General features: G+C 37.3%; 1 protein-coding gene across 1 annotated transcript in view; it reads left to right on the top strand.

Annotated features, from left to right (window-relative positions):
* The window catches only part of ARHGAP21 (Rho GTPase activating protein 21), a 135,712-nt gene that overhangs the window by 74,880 nt on the left and 38,830 nt on the right, over positions 1 to 22,002 (top strand). The window contains 5 exon segments of the mRNA XM_029953884.1: positions 6,420 to 6,512; positions 8,219 to 8,297; positions 11,010 to 11,064; positions 18,613 to 18,642; positions 20,000 to 21,893. Coding sequence (XP_029809744.1) covers positions 6,420 to 6,512; positions 8,219 to 8,297; positions 11,010 to 11,064; positions 18,613 to 18,642; positions 20,000 to 21,893 — 2,151 coding nt within the window.

Genomic DNA, 22,002 nt, shown 5'->3' with positions numbered 1-22,002 from the left:
ACAGTTTAATTTCAATGGCTTTTTCTTGTGTATTCTTTTTTTTACAACAAAGAAATCAATTAAAAGAACACATTAAAAAATAACCGTCATTAGAAATTAGAAGATTGGTTCTATTTTAAAAAAATTGTTCAGTAGCAACTTTGAGAACTCAGAGAATATGAAAAATGTTTAAAGCTTAATCTCAGTAGTAGCCATTATTTTCTGTTGCTTTGTTTTTATGTAAAACATGGATGGTATTCTTTGTATAAAGTATATATTTTTTTTACTCTGTTAAGAAATATTTTTCTCGGGGCACCTGGGTGGCTCAGTCGGTTAAGTGTCCAGCTTTGGCTCAGGTCATGATCTCACGGTTCATGGGGTCGAGCCCTGCATCAGGCTCTGTGCTGACTGCTAGCTCAGAGCCTGGAGCCTACTTCAGATTCTATGTCTCCCTCTCTCTCTGACCCTCCCCCGATTGTACTGTCTCTCTCTGTCTCTCAAAAATAAATAAAAAAGCATTAAAGAATTTAAAAAAAAAGAAATATTTTTCTCTTGTTCCCAGAACTGTAGGATTCCCTGAATTCTACCTATCTATTACTCTGTGGATATTCATTACAGGGTTCTTGTATAAGTGGCATATTTCAAAACTGTCACTTCTTAAAATCTATTTGCTTTCATCTGTTTGCTTTCATTCTAAGTTTAGATTTTGAAATAATTTAAATGTTGCGAAAGTGATTTTGGCTTTAGCATTCTCTGAAGAAGAAAGTTATTACAGATGTAAATAATCTTTCTTTTTTTAATGTTTATTTATTTATATTTGAGAGAGAAAGAGAGAAGGAGTACATAAGTGGGGAAGAAACAGAGAGCAAGAAAGAGAGAGAATTCCAAGCAGGCTCTGCACTGTCAGATTTAACTTTGGTATCTGACAGTGCAGAGCCCAATGTAGGGCTCAGTCCCACAAACCATGAGATCATGACCTGAGCCCAAATCCAGAGTCAGACACTAACTGACTGAGCCACCCAGGTGCCCCTAACTAATTTTTCTTAACTGACAAAGTCCACTGGCTTCGAGGACATAGCACACTGGTTTTCTATACCAGTTTTTTTTAAAGCAAGTGTGTATTCATGTCAGAGTTACTGGAGACTTCTTAGTACAATCTCTTATTTTTTTTCTACCTTCTTTAGTGTTCTGTAGTCTTTGGTTTACATTCCTCCACTTCCCCATAATCTGACAGTGACATTTGTAGAGATAATCTTTCAACCAGGATTTAATTAAGCACTTTCAGAGTGACAGGCACCCTGGCCTCCTTTATCCCTGATCTGTATGTAAACCTTCTAGAGGTTTATTATCAGACTAGCAGAGGAATAACACTTACTAAGTACCTACTTGTATTCAACATTATATAAGCATTTTAATGGATTATCTCTTTTAATCCTCATAGCAGCCTTGCCGGTGGGAATATATTCCCATCATCCTCATTGTTCAGACGAGTTAACTGGATCACAAATAAGTCATTTGTCCCTCAAATCAAATGGAAGTAAAGTTGCCAGATACAGCATGCTCAATTAAATTGAATTTCTGAGAGACAACAAACTTCAGCAAAATTTGATACCCCCCCCGAGAAAATAAATGGCAGAGCTAGGATTTTAAACTATATAATCTGCCTAAAAGGCCCAAACTGTTAACTTCTGCATTATACAGGCTATAGAGAATAAAAACTACATCTTCCTAAATATTCTTCCACTGTGTGGATGGCAACCACAACCTACACGTTATTTATTTTAACTTATTTTTCTCCCAACTGATTGTATATACTATAATATAAAAATATGTTTTTTTCTGATTTCAAAGTCTAATATTCAAGTAAATCCATGTATGTGTTTGTGTCTTCTTGTGTTTAATTCTTTACTAGCTGTGTGTTAAATAGCATAGCATTGACATTTAGCCATTTAGATTATTCAGATTCTTGTCTTTTTACTTCCTTTTCTTAAATACAGAAAGATTTAATTACATGTTTGTGCTAAAAAGACACATTTTCATTTTCTTTTGATAAGGTCAAGGAAATGACACTTGAATAGGGTATTTAACATGGAGCACGTGGGTGGCTCAGTCGGTTGAGCATCTGATTTCAGCTCAGGTCATGATCTCACAGCTCGTGGATTAGAGCCCATGTCAGGCTCTGTGCTGACAGCTTGGAGCCTGGAGCTGCTTCAGATTCCTTGTCTCCCTCTCCCTCTGCCCCTCCCCTGTTGCGTTCTGTCTCTCAAAAATAAATAAAGATAAACAAATATTTTAAGTATTTAACAGTTCTTTGAAGCATATCCTATGTGTTCTCAAAAAATAAAAAATGAGAAAGTATAAAACACAGATGTAGAATTAAGAGAGGCTTTTCACTAAGAATTGCCAGGGAAGCTATCTGACCCTGACAGATGATAATACAGAGAAATAAGAAATCATTTTTCTTCATGAATTACAATGACTCGAGATCAGACTTTTAGTTTTGCATATTCCGAAATTGACTTAAAAACTAAAGACACAGGGTGCCCGGCGGGCTCCGCCAGTAGGACACGTGACTCTTGATCGCAGGGTTGTGAGTTCAAGCTGCACGTTGGGCTTGGAGCCTACTTCAAAAAAGCAAAACAAAAGAAGACCAGGGACACAAAAGATTGAATACACATTTTAAATGTGATATTTTTGATTTCCAGTTCCAGTAGAATATATTAAAGAGAAGATGCTTTTTAAAATTATTTTTCTTTAAAAATTTTAATTGAAGTACAGCTGACAGCATATCATATTAGTTTCAGGGGTACAATACAGTGATTTGACATTTGTGTACGTTATGAAATGCCACAGTGTGTGGTTACCGTCCACCCCACACAATGTTATTACAGTATTATCGACTATGTTATCGATGCTGTACTTCTCATCCCCATGACTTCTTGTATAGTTTATAGCTGCAAGTTTCTACCTCTTAATCCTCTTCACCTAGTTCACCTGTGTCCCAACCTCCCTCCCTTCTGGCAACCAGCAGTTTGTTCTCTGAATTTGAGTCTCTCTTGGTTTTTTGTTTGTTTTGTTTTTCAGGTTCCACATAGAAATGAAACCATATGGTATTTGTCTTTCTCTGATTAATAAAAAGAAGACAGGTGTTTAATTGAAGACTTAGAGTCAAGGAACAAATTTGAAAAGAAGTATATTATTTAGTGAAACCTGTCTGTAATTAAGGGATATCAATTTTCTGTTGCCCAGAAGGAACTGGATGATATCTAGGTATTGATAAAAGTCAGATTTTAGAGAAAATTCAGAAAGGAGAGTGACAACAAAAACCAAAAGCGTAATTCTTAGCAGATGTAGTTGTTTTTGCTGTAATATTGGCTTCTATCTTAATCTTCTCCACTTTCATATGTTTTCAGGCACAGTGCATTAAAGGATTTGTCATTGTCTCTGATTTTATAATGACAATCACTACAGAATTAATATTTGTTTTATAAAAATTAAAAAAATTATTTTGGACCACATTTATTCTGTATAAGTGAAATTTTCTATCAGAATTTACCTCATTGCTACCCACCTGACTTTTAATTTTTTTATAGACTTTATTAATGTCATTTACATTTTGTACTTTTAAATATAAATGTGTTATAATCACCTTTTGGACATAGTGGACCAGAAGACATTAATGATAAATCTTTCCATGAAAGCAATGATGATTCAATAAAACTTATTAAAACCCTCAAATCTCTAGTTAAGAAAAAATAAATGGTTTCCTTTCAACGCCAACTCTTGTAAATGTTGAGTTGACTACAGCGAGACCTAGACTGGTTACCAGCTTGATTGAAATTAAGTAATTGCATTTTAAGTGCCTGATATTGAAAGGAAACTTTGTTTTCTATTCAAAGTCATTCTGAGGTGACTGTCTACTTGTATTCAGTAAGGCTTGACAAATGAATAAGTAGTTCAGTTAGTTTTGAAGCAACAGGGAACACCATGTTGGGATTCAGACCTGGGTTCAAATCTTTACTTGGCCTCTTTGTAAGTTACTTAAGTCTGTTTCCCCCTAGGTAGAATGGCAATATTAAGATCACAATGCCCATCTCAAAGGCTTGTTATGAGAATCAAACTAAATAATAAATTTATTCATTGAGTGCTTGTTTTCTGCACTAGGCATTGTTCTAGGCACTGTAGGTATCAGAGAACATGACAAAAATCCTGCTTTTCATTTTAGTGGAAATAACAAATAATCAAAAGGCAAGCAAATAAAAATGTAATTTTAAGTAGTTAATGATAAGATATTTCTGTGAAGAAAAATAAAGCCTGGCACATACAGGAAGTTTCTCCCGGCTCTTATTTTAATTTTCAAGATATAGCCAAAGCCTTGTCCATCTTGGTTCAACAATTAACATGTTGCTATATTTGCTTTATCTACGTATCCACATGTGTGCCTGAGGGTGTGGGTGTCTTGGTTTATTTTTTCTCTCAACTCATTTGAAAATTAGATTGCAGATAAAATTATAGAAATATAATCATATAATCATAACAATTAGTCCCTAACTAACAAACAATTAGGACATTCTTCTTTATAGTAAGGATTGAACTAATATTAGTTCTTTATTTCCTCCAAAGCCTCATGGAGAAACAGTCATCTGAAATGACAAAAGACTTTATAATATTTTTGTGTCATCTGAACTTAGGAGATAAGGTTTCTTTGGGAAGATATATACAGTATATTTATAATTTTTTAAATTGGGTAATAGATACTTTGCAAGTGTGTTTTTATTACCTTTCAAGTTTTTAATTCTTAAAGACATAAAAATATGGCACTAGTTTTCATTTAAGCGCCAGGAAGAGTGGAAATGTACAATCACTGAGGGAATTACTCCAGTTACATGCTCTGCTGAATACTTTCACACATTATCCATTTAGTCTTTGTGGAAGCTCTTCAAGAATGTAAAAATATAAAATAATTATCTCTATTATAGAAGAAGAAGTAATAATCTGTTTAAGTAGAGATTTTACTTAATTTTTACTTAATTTTACTGTTAGTGGCAACTAGACTATCAAGTGGCAAAGCAAGGATTTGGATCCATATCTACTGGCTTCTAAAAACAAGCAATTTCCACTATACCATGTTGCATTATAAGTGATTGAGTCAGCCATTCAGTACTTCAGAGGACATCTTTCAAAGCAAATAGCTTAAGAAAGGATCTGCTGATATGTATTCCTTTTATTAAGAATTTTTTTGAGCCACCTTTATGATATACCATGATGCAAATTTAGTTTTATAAGGCAAGAAATTTAAACTCTTAATATTTGACATTCATCTTCTGCCTAGCATTGCAGTTTAATGTATACTACTGTATTACTCCATTACTCCATGTATGTGTGTATACATACATATGTACACTTGCAGAGTCAGGGCTGTGTCTTCTACCTCAGTGGCCCCCAAGCATGAGTGTGCATCACATTCATCTCGGGAGTTTCTGATTTAGTAGGTCCTGAATGGAGTCCCCAAGTTTGCATTTGTAACACCTTCCCAGGCTATATCGATGCTGCTGGTCTGGGGACCACACTTTGAGAACCACCATCTACCTCTTCGCCTTACACCACAGGCTTTGTTTTGGTTGCTTATCACTTAGCTTAAATGGCCTCTCAGCTGGGAATCTTCCCTTGAGTTCTATCTTATCGAAACTGTAAGTTGTCTCAAATGTCAGTGCATACAAGAATCACCTGGAAAACTGGTTGACAAAGCAGATTTCTAATTGGACCCTGAACATTGATTTTTAGCAAGCACCTTGAGTGTTAATGCAAGCGATTGATCCATTGATAGGAGCTTGTGAGATATTGACTTACAGAGTTGATCATGCGTTTGTCATTGCCATGATCATATGTTTTATTTGCTTGTTATTGCTCTTTATACTACAGTGTCATTTTTGTTTGTATGTCTCTCTCCCACCAGAGTCCCTGAAGGGAAACGACCGAGTCTTAGTCATTATTATAACTTAATGCTTAGCACATGCAGTGTTAAAGAGCAGTAGAGTGGGTACTGCCTGTGGAGCCTAGCTGTGTGACCTGGGAGGGTTTAATCTAGCCTCAGTTTCCTCTTTTATGTAGTAGTGGTAGCGACACTTACGTGCTGTGGAAATTAGCTCTCAGGCTCTGTATAGTCCTTAGTGCAGTAATTTCCATACAGAATGTATCCACTAAATGGAAACCATTACTGCTGAGGTGGTGGTTGTGTTCCAGAAGAAGCAAAATAAATGTTTGAATTAATGAAAGCTCCTAAATGATGATTTTAGCATCCACATATCCATATTCAGGATATGTGTTTCACACTTCACTAAATACCTTTGCTTCATTGCTTAAAATATCATTTTCTATTTTGGTATTTTAATGAAATATGGTGAGATAAAACCACGCCTTGGGCTTTTTGTCTCCCACAGGAAAACCAAGAAACCGCCTGGAACCAATGGACACCATATTTGTTAAACAGGTTAAAGAAGGGGGACCTGCTTTTGAAGCTGGATTATGCACAGGTGCTAATATTCTTCTTCAAGTAATACCTTGTGATTTCTTTTTTACTTCATTTCTTCCTTCTTCCATATTTCAGTTTCCACATTTGTCTTTTCCTCCTGTGTGTTTTTTCCTATGTCTTCACATTGATTATTACTATTTTTGAGACCTACTTACCTGTGTGTTTCTTGATACCCCAATGGATGGGTTGGAACAGAAATAATATAAATTATAAATTAGGAGCACTTTTTGGTTACCACTTAGAGAATGGACTCTTGGGGGCCCTTTTAAAAGCACCTATTTTGTATACATTTAATTTTGACAAGGATTACAAAAAAGCCAAATGATGAAGATATTTATTGGCACCATTGAAATAATCTTGGAGATCCAAGATTTGGAAGTGCCTTATCTGTCAGCAGTGAATTAATTCGTTTGTGCTACAAAGAATAACTTAGGTCTGCACTGGAAGGCAAGTCCTGCTTCATCCATAGGTATCCGTGGATATGGTCTGGTAGCTCTTCCAAAATACTCTAGTGATGTGGGATTTTAGCAAAAACTAAGTAGAGAGTTAGTTTACATTAATGCACACACTAAAGTAGTTACGTTTTTGTTTTTAATATGAAATAGTTTAAATGGAAATTAGTAAAAAACTATCTTTCACTGCCTTTTGAGTAAAATGTAGTCTTTTTAGCTATAAATATAATCAGTGGATGTTGCTGCTAAGATTTATTAGGATGCACTACTTATTGATTGTCTTTTTTGTCATAATTAAAGTAAGCCTAATTCTAACCTCATTCATATGTATAATATGTGTATCAGTGTACATGTGGGATTCCATTGCCCGGAATGTATCTCCTATCTTACTCCCAGCCTTGCAAGGGCAGGAAGATGTGGAGATTCTGTGAGAAGCACACAGAAAGGGTTTTTTTCTATTTTCCATATCTTTTCTCTCTCAGTCTTTTCCTTTCTGCTCCCCTGAATCCTTACTAGTAATCCAGATGTCCTTTTCTGTACTAAAATGAAGAACACGTTAATATGCAGAGAGCCAAAACCATGTGCATATCCATATTCAAGTTCTGTAACACAGCACTAATCACAAAACCAAATACGCTGGGAGGACACTATAAGGAAATCAGTCAGACTGAAAGTAGAAGACACCAAGGTAATAAAAGAATCAGCTGTCTAAGCCCACTGAGTGGTGCTTCTCTATCAGCAGTGACAGAGTTAACAGAGGAATAACTGTAGTTCTGCAACTCAGAAAACAAGGGGTAGGGGCTAGAATGGTATAGCTGGAGCCACTCGGTGACCAGACCTTCTGGGGTTTCTAAACTCATCACTGACTGGGGCTCTATTTCATCAGAAGCTGTACATAGTGAAATTTAGATTCATTTTTGTGAAAGATACTTTAAAAGATATGAGCAAGAATATAGTAAAGTATAAGTACATTACTTAAGAAATATTTCAAAAGTCGGGGTCCAATTTCAGCTTACGTCATCAACTCGTGGTTTGCGGGTTCGAGCCCCATGTCGGGCTCTGTGCTGACAGCTCATAACTTGGAGCCTGCTTCAAATACTGTGTCTTCGTCTCTCTCTGCCCCTCCCCCGCTCACTCTCTGTCTCTCAAAAGTGAATAAACATTTAAAAAAATTTTTTAAAAGAAATATCTCAAAAGTGTTCAGAAATGACTCTTTAAGTAATTCCTCATGTGTTTTTTTTATTCCTGTTTGCAGGTGATCGAATTATAAAAGTCAATGGAGAAAGCGTTATTGGAAAGACCTATTCTCAAGTAATTGCTTTAATTCAGAACAGGTAAGATTCTTGAAATATGATTAATTTTGGCCAAAGATGGTAAATAAGTGGAGCAAGTAGATTTAATGCATTATTGTCTGTAACCTACAATGAGATGTGGAGATGCGGGACTTTCCCTCAAAATGGGTGACACATTTGAGAATTGCCAAGGATAAACTACCTATTGGTATAGCTTAATTTAATGGCTTTGCTTTAGCAAATCTGTGAGATTTGTGATTAAAGTCCTTTAGAATCTAAAAGGAACACATGTTAGATTTAATGTAAGTTCCTCACTTTTATTTGAAATGACAATTGCATTTATAATTTATTTATAATAAAAATGTAGATAAAAGCCAATATAATTTACTTTAAAACCTCTTACTTAGATACCTTTATATACCTTATTGAATAGCATTCTTAGTTCCAATTTATTCATTTGTTTTAATAAAGACAGCAAGAAATTCTCTTTGAATACTCTGTTGTCTATGTTCTATAGAATGATAGAATTTTAAATTCTAAAGGCAAATAAATATGTATGGAGAGACTGTGGGATCTCAAAGCTAACTTGGTCCTGTTCTCTTCCTATCACACACCTAGAAAATTTTTCATAATTATAAATAAATAAATTGAAAACCAAAGTGATTACCATATTGAATTCCTGTCAGATGCTGCTGGCCATGACAGGGGTCCCATTGTCCAGATCATCCTGCTGTAATTAACTTGAAGTTCACTATTTCTGAAGACTTTTATCAAAATCCTCTAATCATGTCTAAAGCAGTTCATGATTGGGGCGCCTGGGTGGCTCAGCCGGTTAAGTGTCCAACTTCGGCTCATGTCATGATCTCACAGTTTGTGGGTTCGAGCCCCATATCGGGCTCTGTGCTGACAGCTCAGAGCCTGGAGCCTGTTTCAGATTCTGTGTGTCCCTCTTTCTCTACCCCTCCCCTGCTCGTGCTGTATCTCTCAAAAATAAATAAAACATTAAAAAAATTCTAAAAATTAAAGCAGTTCATGATGTAATCTAAGTTATTTACTCTAATGCCCTAATACATTGTTGTTTTACAATTAGCCAATGTGATTTACTGCTCTCTGAGTATTCTTCTTACTGTTTTCATATTTAATGAAATTCTTAGAGAAAGCAACTCCTAAATCTTGCCTCTAATGCTGGATTCTCGGTGTTCCTTACAGGGATCCCTGTTTGATCTTGAGTATTGGAGAGGACGGGGGGCTGGCGAAAAATTTCAACCCACTCCAGAGGCAGTGGGGAGATCACCCAAATTTTTATTCCCTTAAAACAATTTAGATCATTATAGCATCATGTTTTATCAAGTTGTAGTTTATGAATTTTTTGTGTATTTATTAACATCTCTTCTTTAAAAATAGTATTTTTCTAAGTAACCATAACTTAATCTTTGTTCCTCAAAATCCACATGAAGTTTTTTTTATTGTGTTTTTTTTTTTTTTTTGTTACTGGTGCAATTCATCTTCAAAATAATAACACTTTGAAATGACAGTCTTGATTTTTCAGCCGAGAAAGCAATTTGAAAAATAGAGAAAAACTGTTTTTTTTTTCATGATCTTATTTTCCTTTAAAAAACTGTGTTCCTTTTGTCTGCAGTTGGTAGCAAATGGATAATGCAGCACAAAGCCGTTGAGATTCTGCAGTGTATTAATGTAAAACTGTGTCCTTGCAGAGGAATTTATCTAAACACCAGCATGTATTTTCTCCTAGCTCTAAACATGAAATACAAGTACCTACATATTTTATCAATAAAATTAATTTGAACCTGTGGTTCTTACAGTTTACTATTCTCAGCACTTATGAACCTGATAATAAGGGTTCAAATAGAACAAAAAGTGACACCAGTAAAGTATTAGGTTTTGTTTTCTTTTTTTGTTGCTTGATTGTTTCTTAATCTCTTGATTGTATTGGAGGAAGAGAAAATCTGTCTGATATTGTTAAGTTAGATAGTGAATCACTTGGTGGGGCTAGCCCACCACCCTTGGCCTTTTCTAAATGTAATTCCAGACCACAGGGCTCAGTACCCACCCCTCTGCACTTCTATGAACCTAGAGACACTTCTCTATCATTTTGAACAGGACAGTTATAGTACCAAAATAAAGCGAGACTTCGAGCTGTTTCTGTAAAGGCTCTAAAATTAAGTCAGAGAAGAAGGCAAATAGTTGAGACAGTATCTGAGTTTTTAAAAATGAGCCGTTTTGATAGTTAGGATGGTGAACTCTGATTTCCTTCACTTCTGAGGCCAAGAGGGAATATTTCACAATAGAGGTTTGATATTACCTAAAATGTTAAATTTGAGCATTCTTTGGTTATTTTCATGTGAGTGTATTTTTACCTTGATAAACTGAAAATATGTGGTAAAAATTATAATTGTTTTTGTGACTTGAGTTAAAATAATAAATAAATATATGCCGAAGAGTTCTATTCCAGGAGTATTTAACATAAGTAATATACTGCATGTTCCTAAATTATAAAGAAGATTACCTGGTTGTGAATAGCTCTAACATATGACAGCGTACCTTCTTTTGTTCATAATTAGCTTACATATATAAAAGTGACTTCTTTTTTTAAGGATTTGGATTTGAAAAGTAAAAAAACCCCAAAATCAAACTCACAAGGAAATTTAACAAATACTTCTGAGCTATTTTTTATGTCTTTTTTTATACACTTGCCCCTCCCCTAAAATAATTTTTGTATATATTCAATTTCAGTGATACAACATTGGAACTTAGTGTTATGCCAAAAGATGAAGACATTCTCCAAGTGGTAAGTTTTATTTACTTAAATCTGAATTGTTCAACAAACTTGAACATTAATAAAAATCCTTTAAGGATGGACTTAAAAGGATTGACCTTTAAGGATGGACTGAATAAAAGATTCTGGAGAAATTTAGCAGAGTCTGGGATTCTCTACATTTTAACCAAAAAACAAACAAACAAAAATGTGTCAGTTTTTACAATTAAGTGACAGGAATGTTTTATTCATTTTGACAGTGAATTTCTGCTGTTGCCATTTGGAAGGAGATTCTTAAGGATTTGCCCTGATGTTGCAGCCTAGGTCGTCCTTTGACCAGAAGTCAAAGTTCAGGGCACAGTATATATTCCCAGGAATTAGGAACTTTTTTTTTCTTATTAGGACAGAGATTTTGTGAAAGCTGTGTCTTAATTTTTCAATACATATTACTGTTTGTAAATTAACCTACCAAGCACTATTGGTAACAGTTCAGTTCATTCCATTAGAAGTTAGGTTTGCAATGAATGGAGTCTACCCCTTGAAATTATATTGAAGTCTTCAGCATTTAGCCTAAATTTTTCCTCATTTTCAGAAAGAAAATAAATTTAATAGAATCCTTAACTATTTTATTGAGCTTAAATATTGCTGAAAGTAAAAAGAAGTAAAACATGTAAATTTATAAACGTATATAAATTTCATTCAAGAAAATACTAGTTTTCCTCCAATGACTCTGTAGTTCAATAGAATAAAAGAGCATCAGTAAAAGCCTCGAAGAAAGCTGACTGCTCCCTCTAAGGAGCAGCAGTGGCCACTGAAGTTTGTGTTTTTTAAATTCCTTTTAGCAAATAATTGGGTTTTTTTAATTCAAGTACAACAGGGAGCTCATGGAATCTTTGTGATGGGAATGGAAAGGCTAAAGGCATGAGTTTGAATTTAGTTTAACATAAGTCTTAAAATCTTCTGTGAACAATTTTTTTTCCTTCGAGAGAGAGAGAGAGCAAGGGAGGGGCAGAGGGAGAGGGAGAGAGAGAACCTTAAGCAGGCTCCAGACTCAGCGCAGAGCCTGAGTCAAGGCTCAGCCTCACCACCCAACAAGATCATGATCTAAGACAAAATCAAGAGTTGGACCCTTAACCGATGAGCCACCCAAGTGCCCCTAAATGTTTTTTTTTTTTTACCGAAATGTGATTAAAGCTGATCATAAGGATTCCATTTATCCACTAACATGTAAAGTATAATTAACTAAAATCCTTGAGACTCACCTTGTGTTTTCCAGGCATGTGGATTTTATTTAGGGATGGCTTTTTAGGGGTAACAGATTACCCTTCTTAAGTACCTAATTCTTTTGGTGTTGGGCCATCTCAACGAGGAATGTCCAGCTGTCCAGGTGGTTGTCCTAGGCACCCAGCACTAGCTGTGAAGAGTCAGCAGAGTTAGAGAGCAGCAGACCTAACCCCTGAAGGCAGTGGGAGTCACCAGATTAGAAGTAAGTGAGGGACTCGAAGCTGATGTTCCTCTTACACAGAGGACTAGGAGCTGAGGCACAGATGTGGAGGGGACCTTCCCTTGGATCCTCTGTGGCAATGTGATGACTCAGAGACAGAAAGCGTTTCCAAAACGGAGCTGTTTTCTCATCTTCAGTGGATTCTTTCCTTGCCAAGGCAAAGGCACTGGGTGGATGCTGTTTAGAACAGGGCTCATTTCACAGAACGGCTGGCATCGTGCTGAATTCCTAGGGCAGGATTCGGGCACGGAATTACCATCACAGCATGCTGTGTGCTTGCTGAAGAGAACAATGTGGAAGCAGCAGCTGTGGACGGAACAATTTTCTAATTTCAGGATCAGTGGGAAGTTAAGTTACTTCATCTGTCGTGTTATATTTTCTTTAGATATATCTATTAAAAAAAATTTTTTTTTATTTTTATTTATTTTTAAGAGACAGAAAGAGACAGTGCGAGCAGGGGAGGGTCAGAGAGAGGGGGAGATAAAGAATCTGAGGCAGGCTCCAGGCTCTGAGCTGTCAGCACAGAGCCCAATGCGGGGCTCGAACCCACAAACCGTGAGATCATGACTTGAGCCGAAGCCGGACGCTTAACCGACTGAGCCACCCAGGCACCCCAAGATGTATCTATTTAAAACAAAGGCAAAATAACAAAGTATTGCAAACACAGGGAAAAGTTGGGGCGCCTGAGTGGGGGGAGCACACAGATCTTCCTTCATTAGTAAAGGGCTCTGGTAAAATTGTAACAGAATTCACTTTTAAAACATGTTATTTGAAATATTTTAATCTTAAGAAATTAAAAGCATATGCCCTGCATGATAAAAGGAAACCTCACTTTTAAACTCAGCCTTCACTCACATTTGAATGTACTATAATTCATGAGAAAATCAAAGGCATGTATATAATTAATGCCTACTATGCGTTGTTCCCTAAAGGACTATAGAACATGGCACCTTCTTTTCCGCATAAATGTTTTTGGCTGGGATAGCTATGAGTGCCATTTTTTAAAGCTATTCTAAAACACAGAGAGAATCTGGGATTAAAAAAAAAAAACCATATGTAGAAATTCTTCTAACCGATTCTAGAGTTAAAATGTTCTATAAGGGCCTTAAATATTTATGTTGGTCCTAAGTCTGTTACCCAAAGTATATGCTTTTAAAGACATATTTGTCCCTGTGAGGTTGCACATTCATTGTAAAGAAAAAGTAAACACGAGCATTTTTACAGCCGTCGTAAAAATTACTTGCCCAAGTGAAAGCTTCTCCTAGTTTGTATGTATTTGCTTGAGCGACAGCAGGACTGTGTGTCCGTGGAATTTTCTTTTCCAAAGTGACCTATGGACCAAATTGTTCTAGTGGGGATCAGCTCACCTTGGCATAGAAAAGTTAATTTGGTTAAAAATCAACTCATGGAAGGATAGGTATATAGTAATAAATTTCATAATTATAGATGACCAGTCATATCATATTGGAAACCATGAAGTAAAATTAAGAATAACTCATTGTGTTCCCTCCTAGTGCTGGTGGTACTGTTCCTGTACTTGGGAACCCCATTTCCTAAACCGACACCTGTTTTCTAGATTAACGATACAAATAGTATTATATTCATTTTACTCATTTTTGACATATTAAAAAAAATTTTTTACCGTTTATTCATTTTTGAGAGAGAGTGTGTGAGTGGGGGAGGAGCAGAGATGAGGGGCAGGAGACACAGAATCGGAAACAGGCTCCAGGAACTGAGCTTTCAGCACAGAGCACGACATGGGGCTTGACCCCATGAGTGGTGAGATCATGACCTGCGCCAAAGTCAGACGCTTAACTAGCTGAGCCACAGAGGTCCTCTGCCCCTCATTTTTTATGTATTTTATAATGGTATTTTAGACTGTGGTATCTTATCTTCATGTCTTTAAGGTATTATTACAACATGAAAAACTCTGTTCCATTAAAAACAAAACAAAACAAAACAGAAACAAAACCAAAATGGTTGTTTCCTTACCCTCCCAAATGTTGGTTATTCATGAAGTAGCCATTACGCATCAAGTGACCTAAAAAGGATGCTGACCGAAGAGAACCCTTTCTCGAATGGGCTCATGCTAGGAGATTCTAGACCTGACCGTTCTTTTCAGTGGATGCATCATGAGATTTTAAGCATGTGGCTTAAAATTAAATTTTACATTCATTAGTTCTGATAGCTGTGGAGACTGGGGGGCATGACCAGAGCTCTCCGAGCCTCCCTCGTGCTGTTGTCTGTTAATCAACACAGCAAAGTTAAGCAGCCTTCCTAGTCGCCAGGGAAGAAAGCAGTGGTGCTAGGACTTGAACCCAGGCAGGTCTGAGACCAAAGCCTGTTCTTTAAACTAAACCATCGCCCTTTACTGCCAACAGGTGCAGAGGAGGAGTTGAGTGACTTAGCACGGTCACACGATTAGTGTCAGAGCTGTTGTTCTGACTCTTCTCTGGACCCTGAGTGCAGTGCTCTGTTTGCCACTCTGTGAAAGCGCCATGTAAATGAGAAAATGTAACTTAATCAAAGTTTATCTGTGGATTTATCAGAATTACTCTCAAAATAATTATTTAGTAGTTTCCATAATCAGTATAAAATTTTATTTAAAATGAGGTAACCATTTGTCAAGGGTGCATCAAGGTGGTCCTGCCTAGAGTAGGGAAGCAAGAGTAGGAATTCTGGAGGGTTCTTTCCTATTTTGCAAGTTTATATTTACCTTTTTCTTTTTTTAAAATCCACCTTTAAAAATTTATAATTCTAACATGCTTGTGATAAAAGTCACAAGTAATTTAGAAAGATCAAAAGTTTCCACACCACCCCCTTCTCCCACACCTCATTTTGCCATGTTTGGCATGTATTTTATTATACAGACAGACATGTAATTATTTTTTATTTTATCATCGGTAACAGTATTAAATTAATGAGTCGGCCGGTTAAAGGTGAATTGGTAGGCAAGAATTTCAGTCTTACCAACTTAGATATTCTGCAGGGTTTTTTTGTGGGTTTTTTGGTTTGTTTTTTAACTCTTTATTAAACAATAAATATGTAATAGTACTATAATAGTAATCGATATGCTAACAGTGATTTTGATGCAACTCTACAAAAAACCAAATTGGAAGATTATTTTAGGATTAGCTACTATTAGATTCTATATATAATCAAAATCCAGACTGTTAAAATTAAATTTTATTTAATATGCTCTTTACAATTCTGATTCCAGATAAAGAATTCTATGGGTCATTTTTCTTTCCTTACATTCCTTACCCCCCATCCATCTCTTATTAAGGAACCTTTTGGATCTATAGGCAGGGTGCTGCTACTCTGTTTTCATTTGGTATAGTTTTATTTTTAAAATAGAAGCTTTTAAACTACTAAACTACTGTAAGAAATAAAAATTAACTAGTAGGTAAAGGAAATCCAAGGAAGAATATTGAGTGGTATATAAAATGGTTAAATGTAAAAAATAGGCTAGAATTTTTTTGTCATAGCCTGTTGAGTTCAATTGAGGAAAACTTAAGTGTTTTCTAATTCCATCCAAACATCTGCATATGTTGTGAAGTATCTTTTTGGGCTTAAAGCAAACGTAAAGATAAAAATGAGTAAGAGCCCAATATGCAGTTCTTATGACATTGGTTTCAAAGATTTCTGGGCCACACCATTTCAGACAAACTTATTAATACACATCAACACATGATGTTGACATTATTATAAAAGAATATAAATGGGCATCGTTACATATAAATTACTTTGTTTACATGATATTTTGTGCTATTTAATTGGTTCCCACTGACAATTCAAAGATTCCCAATATGCAGGAATTTATGTAGTTACAACACTGATAAGTCAGATCATGACAGCTCAGTGGAAGAGTTGGTGCTTTTCGACCAAGCGCTCGAGAAACAGGATCCCACAGTCACAGCTGTGAGCAGGTTATACAGTTTTCGGTTCTGTTCCCAGAAGGTAAAACCTTATCCGTGGGTCCTGTTCACCTCAAAAAGCTGCATATTGTAATCTGTCCCAGATGATTCACCCAACATTTGCTCAGCTGATTAATACTTTCCTCCTTGAAGGAGTCAAAACTGGTCCTTAATAGGCAGCTTGTTTTCCAGAGGAATACTTAAAGGCATCATGGGAGATGAGGATTCTTTAAAATGCATATTGTCGATTCCTAATTTGCTTCCCTACACTTATTCTGGTGCTAATTTATGTGTGTCCATAAAAGTGTTTTCCCATATTATAATTTCCAGATATGTCCCTGACCTATCAGGATACATAACGAAGCCACAGTGATCTTAGGTCACTGCCGATTTCCCCATAGATGTTAATCAAATGGCATTGGTCGCCAAACTTTATGAGAATGAGGAACTTTCAAAGAGACAGATAAACAAGCTTTTTTAGTGTACATGAACTATGAGCATATGTAAGGAAATTCAGTAATGCTCTTGAATGAATTCATATTTAATTCATCTCAATTATATCTGCTTATGTTTGTCTATATAGGATATGATATTTAGTTAGTCCACTGTTAATGCACGGTCCGTGTGTATGTATGTGCTATAACTTGATGCAGAGGGGGAACCCATGAATACAACCTATCTAGTATTTAGAGTTGTTATTTGGGCTCTTAGATAGAGATAGTTGAAGTATATCAAATATTTTTGGCAAGTTTTTAATTGTTCCTGTCATATACTTTGGTTATATATTCCTCTCTAAAATTTGAATAAGGAGGTATCTCTAAATCATTAGTTCCAACAGAAATTCTAGTTGTATTAAAACCCCTGCAGGGGCATCTGGGTGGCTCAGTCGGTTAAGCATCCGAATTCAGCTTAGGTCATGATCTCACAGCTCTCGTGGGTTCAAAGCCCCATGTCAGGCTCTCTGCTGACAGCTCAGAGTCTAGAGCCTGCATCTCTCTCTTGGTCTGTTCCTCCTCCGCTTGTTGTGCTCGTTCTCTCTCTCAAAAATAAATATTAAAACATTTTTAAAAGACCTTCAGAAAATATGGGTACGATAGCTGAATAAGCTTGCCATTTCCCCTTGAGTTTAATGATGCACATTCATGTAGGAGAGGGTTTGAGAAGACAGAAAGCCTACCAATCAAGCCTTCACTCCATCACTGAGCATGGAGAATACTCTCCGCCCCCCCCCCCTTTCAGGTGATGCTTAATAAAATTGCACAAACACCCTGTGGGAAATGCTGTACCAAACTGTTCACTCATCCAGACACAATTGCCCTGCCATGGAAAAAATATTGGTGTGTGACTATAATCAGCATCAGAAAGATAGTCTTGTTATGGGCATATCCCCATGCGTATTTTGATTGACTGTATTCATGCCTTAAAAACATTATGGCATGCGTGTTTCCTTTGATCTACTCACTCTGCTTTTTTTCACCGCATTCTCATTTACGTCCTATAATATTCATTATAAGTTTTAAAGAATTACTCTGGAAGTAATATTTTTGTGTCTATCCAGTAATTATTTTCTGACACTAGTAAAACAGGACACAAGGCACAGTGTGGAAAGATCTTAATTTCTGAGCGAACCGTATTGAATAAAACAGCCCCTCTTCCTCTCCAAGTCACCGTGTAAAGACAACCACCGTCAGCTGACGGCTTGTGGTCATGCTTTGATTTACAGGGGAAGGAGGAGGTTGTACTATTTTAAATGCATAATAGAGCATTCGTTTCGTCATCTGGCAGCAGAGCTGGAAGAGGCTCCGGGGAAATGAGAGACATCAGTGTTGCTCTCACGGAAGGGGGGCTTTGTGGCACATGAGCAGACAGCGGGGCAGCTCGAAGAAAATCCCTGCTAGGAATGCTTGTCACCAGATGTATTTCGCCCTCAGAAATGGTAGATGAATCAAACAGGAACCAGATAAAAGCCTGAGAAAAAGACACTCAGAAGGATACCGAAGTTATTCTTTACGCTTCACTGCCCTTTACTTCTCTTGGTACCTTCCAGAGAAATCAGTATAGATGTATTTTTAGCTTGCTGTTTCCAGCATCAGTATGACAACATGGTTCTGTCTTGATATCAGTAAGCAGCTTCTACTATGTTTTCCTATTTTCCGCTAGCTACAGTTTACAAAGGATGTCACAGCTCTGGTAAGAAATGCGCAGAAGCCATTTCCTTGCTTTTTAAGTTCTGTTTTTTAGCCATTTGCAATAAGCCAACCTATTAAAACTGTAAGTTTGCTTAGAGAAACCCCTCCATAATGTTAATCTTACTAATTTGCAGAATGTGTTTGTGATGTATGGTTTTCTTTATTTTTTTTTTTGTTTGTGTTTTTATGTTTGGTTTTCTTCTGAATCCTGTGCATAACTGGTATTAAAACATAACATTTACCCGTATGTGTATTTTTTTAAGTATCTCCCCCTCTCTTTTTCCTTGGTACTTTGCTGTTATGTTTGTGGCTGCACTTGGGCTTGGCAAGCTGTCTGATGCAAAGGCAGGATGTGATGATAGACATGAATTAAAAAGCTTGTTTTTATTAGGGGAGGATGTGTAACATGATACCACACTTCACGGTCTCAGATGCTGACACAGTCCTCACTTACATCAGTTAGTTCTATCTTATTGGGTCTCTGTCCTTAATTTCAGTTATTTTGAAGTTTTAAAATATACTGCTAGATAATTTCACCATTCGTGATAAAAAATCATTTCAGCTGCACGCCTGCCTGTTAGTAATAGAGAGATGTCTCCTTATAGTAAGTAAAAGAGACCAAATAAATTTGTGCAGTATAATTTTGCATTTGCTTAAAATAAAAAATAAAAATTATATACAGAAAGATGAATTACTTTTTCATTTTTTGGGGTCTTTAATATACATACTTAATTTAAACATGAATATTTTCTCTGATTTCAAATAGTAAAATATTTAGCATGGCTTGGGACTTAATTTATCAAAATGGATTATTTTTAAGGACTCAGTAATCATAAGTGGACAAGACACTGCTCAATATGTTACATTCAATTTATGCTAGCAGTGGTGCTTAAAATAAAAAGGCATTTGGCTAAGATTTTTAATATTTTCACCTTCACTCTGGCAAAAGATCAAAATGTTCTCTGGCAAAATCATCAGAATGTTGCTGAGATGTATCAGGCAGCCATTTAACCTCTCAGATGCTAAAAGACCCTCAAACTGGACTGGGGAGAAATTTTAGAAGCAACAAGGCTCTATCTAAATTGGGGAGGGGGAAAATTGGTGGGTTTCAATCTTTTGAGAAAACAGGCAGTTTTCATTTATATTTGTTGCAGTTTCCACAATCTATTTGATTTCTGAAAGACTAGCCCTTTTCTAAATTTGTGGAGCATCCTTCTGTTGTGTTTGCATGCTTGCTTCAGTGACTGTCACTTAGGAAGAAGGCAGGGCACAGTAAAATAAAACAGTGCATTGCAAGAACAGAAGCTGTTGTGCTTTCTGTGAATTTTAAGTGACGCTTTTTTCTCGTTTCCATGTAGGCGTATTCTCAAGATGCCTACCTGAAAGGCAATGAAGCCTACAGTGGAAATGCCCGCAATATTCCTGAACCCCCACCAGTTTGCTACCCCTGGCTGCCATCTGCCCCTTCAGCCATGGCACAGCCAGTTGAAATCTGTCCTCCAGATTCATCATCGAGCAAACCACAGACCACTCCACCAGTACTGACGCAGCCCAGCAGGGCCTATAGAATGGAAATACAAGTGCCTCCATCACCAACAGACATTGCAAAGTCCAACACAGCAGTGTGTGTTTGCAATGAAAGTGTAAGGACTGTCATTGTGCCTTCTGAGAAGGTTGTAGATTTGTTAACTAATAGAAACAACCATACAGTTCCTACACATAGAACTGAAGAGGTGAGGTATGGCATAAATGAGCAGACTGCTCTGAAAACAGTGTCAAGAACCACATCGCCACCATCATCCATCCCCACCACCCATCTCATTCATCAGACGGCAGGCTCCAGATCGTTGGAACCTTCTGGAATCTTACTTAAATCCGGCAATTATAGTGGACATTCGGAAGGAATCTCGAGCAATAGACTGCAAGCTGTGGAGTCTCCTTCTGTCCCCGTTAATCACTATTCTCCAAATTCCCATCAGCACATCGACTGGAAAAACTATAAAACCTACAAAGAGTACATTGATAATAGACGATCCCACATAGGCTGTCGGACAATTCAAGAAAGACTAGATAGTTTGAGAGCAGCATCTCAGAGCACAACGGATTACAACCAGGTGGTACCAAACCGCACTACTTTGCAGGCACGACGTCGAAGCACCTCTCACGATCGAGTGCCACAGTCTGTCCAGATCCGACAGCGCAGCGTGTCCCAGGAGAGGCTGGAGGATTCGGTGTTGATGAAGTATTGCCCACGAAGCGCGTCACAAGGAGCACTGACCTCTCCGTCGGTTAGTTTCAGTAACCATAGAACTCATTCATGGGATTATATCGAGGGACAGGGTGAACCCTTAGAAAACATCCATCCTGAAGGTCAAATACCTGATTCAAATGGAGAACGAAAACAGACTTACAAGTGGAGCGGATTTACCGAGCAGGATGACAGACGAGGTATTTATGAAAGACCTCGACAGCAAGAAATTCATAAGTCTTTTCGAGGTTCAAATTTTACCGTGGCCCCAAGCGTCATTAATACTGATAACCGGCGAATGACTGGCAGAGGAGTGGGGTCAGTGTCTCAGTTTAAAAAAGTGCCACCAGATCTAAAAACACAGCAGTCCAACAGAAATTTTCAGACTACCTGTGGAATGTCATTGCCTCGAGGTATTTCACAAGACAGGTCGCCTCTTGTGAAAGTCCGAAGTAACTCTCTGAAAGCGCCTTCCGCACACGTCACAAAACCATCATTTAGCCAGAACTCCCTGGTTTCTGTCAAAGACCAAAGACCAGTGAATCACTTGCATCAAAACAGTCTATTGAACCAGACCTGGCTAAGAACCGAAAGTGCCCCTGATCACCAGGTGGAGACGGGGAAACCCCCCTCTTTACCTGGGGCTCCTGTGAAGCCTGTCCCTCGGATGGGCGAGAACTGCAGCACTTCGGATTTAGAATTATCTGTCCCTCAAGGAAATCAAGATTTAAATGCACGAGAGGCTGAAATGCAGGAATCGAATATTTTAGATAGCAAAGAAACTGTCATCCTAAGAGAAAAACCTCCATCCGGTCGCCAAACGCCACAGCCTTTAAGGCACCAGTCTTACATCTTGGCGGTAAATGACCAGGAGCCGGGGTCAGACACCACCTGCTGGCTGCCTAACGACGCGCGCAGAGAGGTCCATATCAAGCGAATGGAGGAAAGGAAGGCCTCAAGTACCAGCCCGCCGGGGGACTCCTTGGCATCGATCCCATTCATAGGTGAGCCTGGTCACGGGCCGTAGCTGCTGTGTCAAATATTTTGCAGATCTTTTCAGTAAAGTATTATTTCTAGTTCAACAGGCACGAAAATTTCACCCTGGGATTTTAA

The sequence above is a fragment of the Suricata suricatta genome, chromosome 10 (genome assembly GCF_006229205.1).
Source record: "Suricata suricatta isolate VVHF042 chromosome 10, meerkat_22Aug2017_6uvM2_HiC, whole genome shotgun sequence".
NCBI lineage: Eukaryota > Metazoa > Chordata > Mammalia > Carnivora > Herpestidae > Suricata > Suricata suricatta.
The sequence above is the reverse complement of the archived record's forward strand: the minus strand, read 5'-3'. Positions and strand labels throughout refer to the sequence as shown.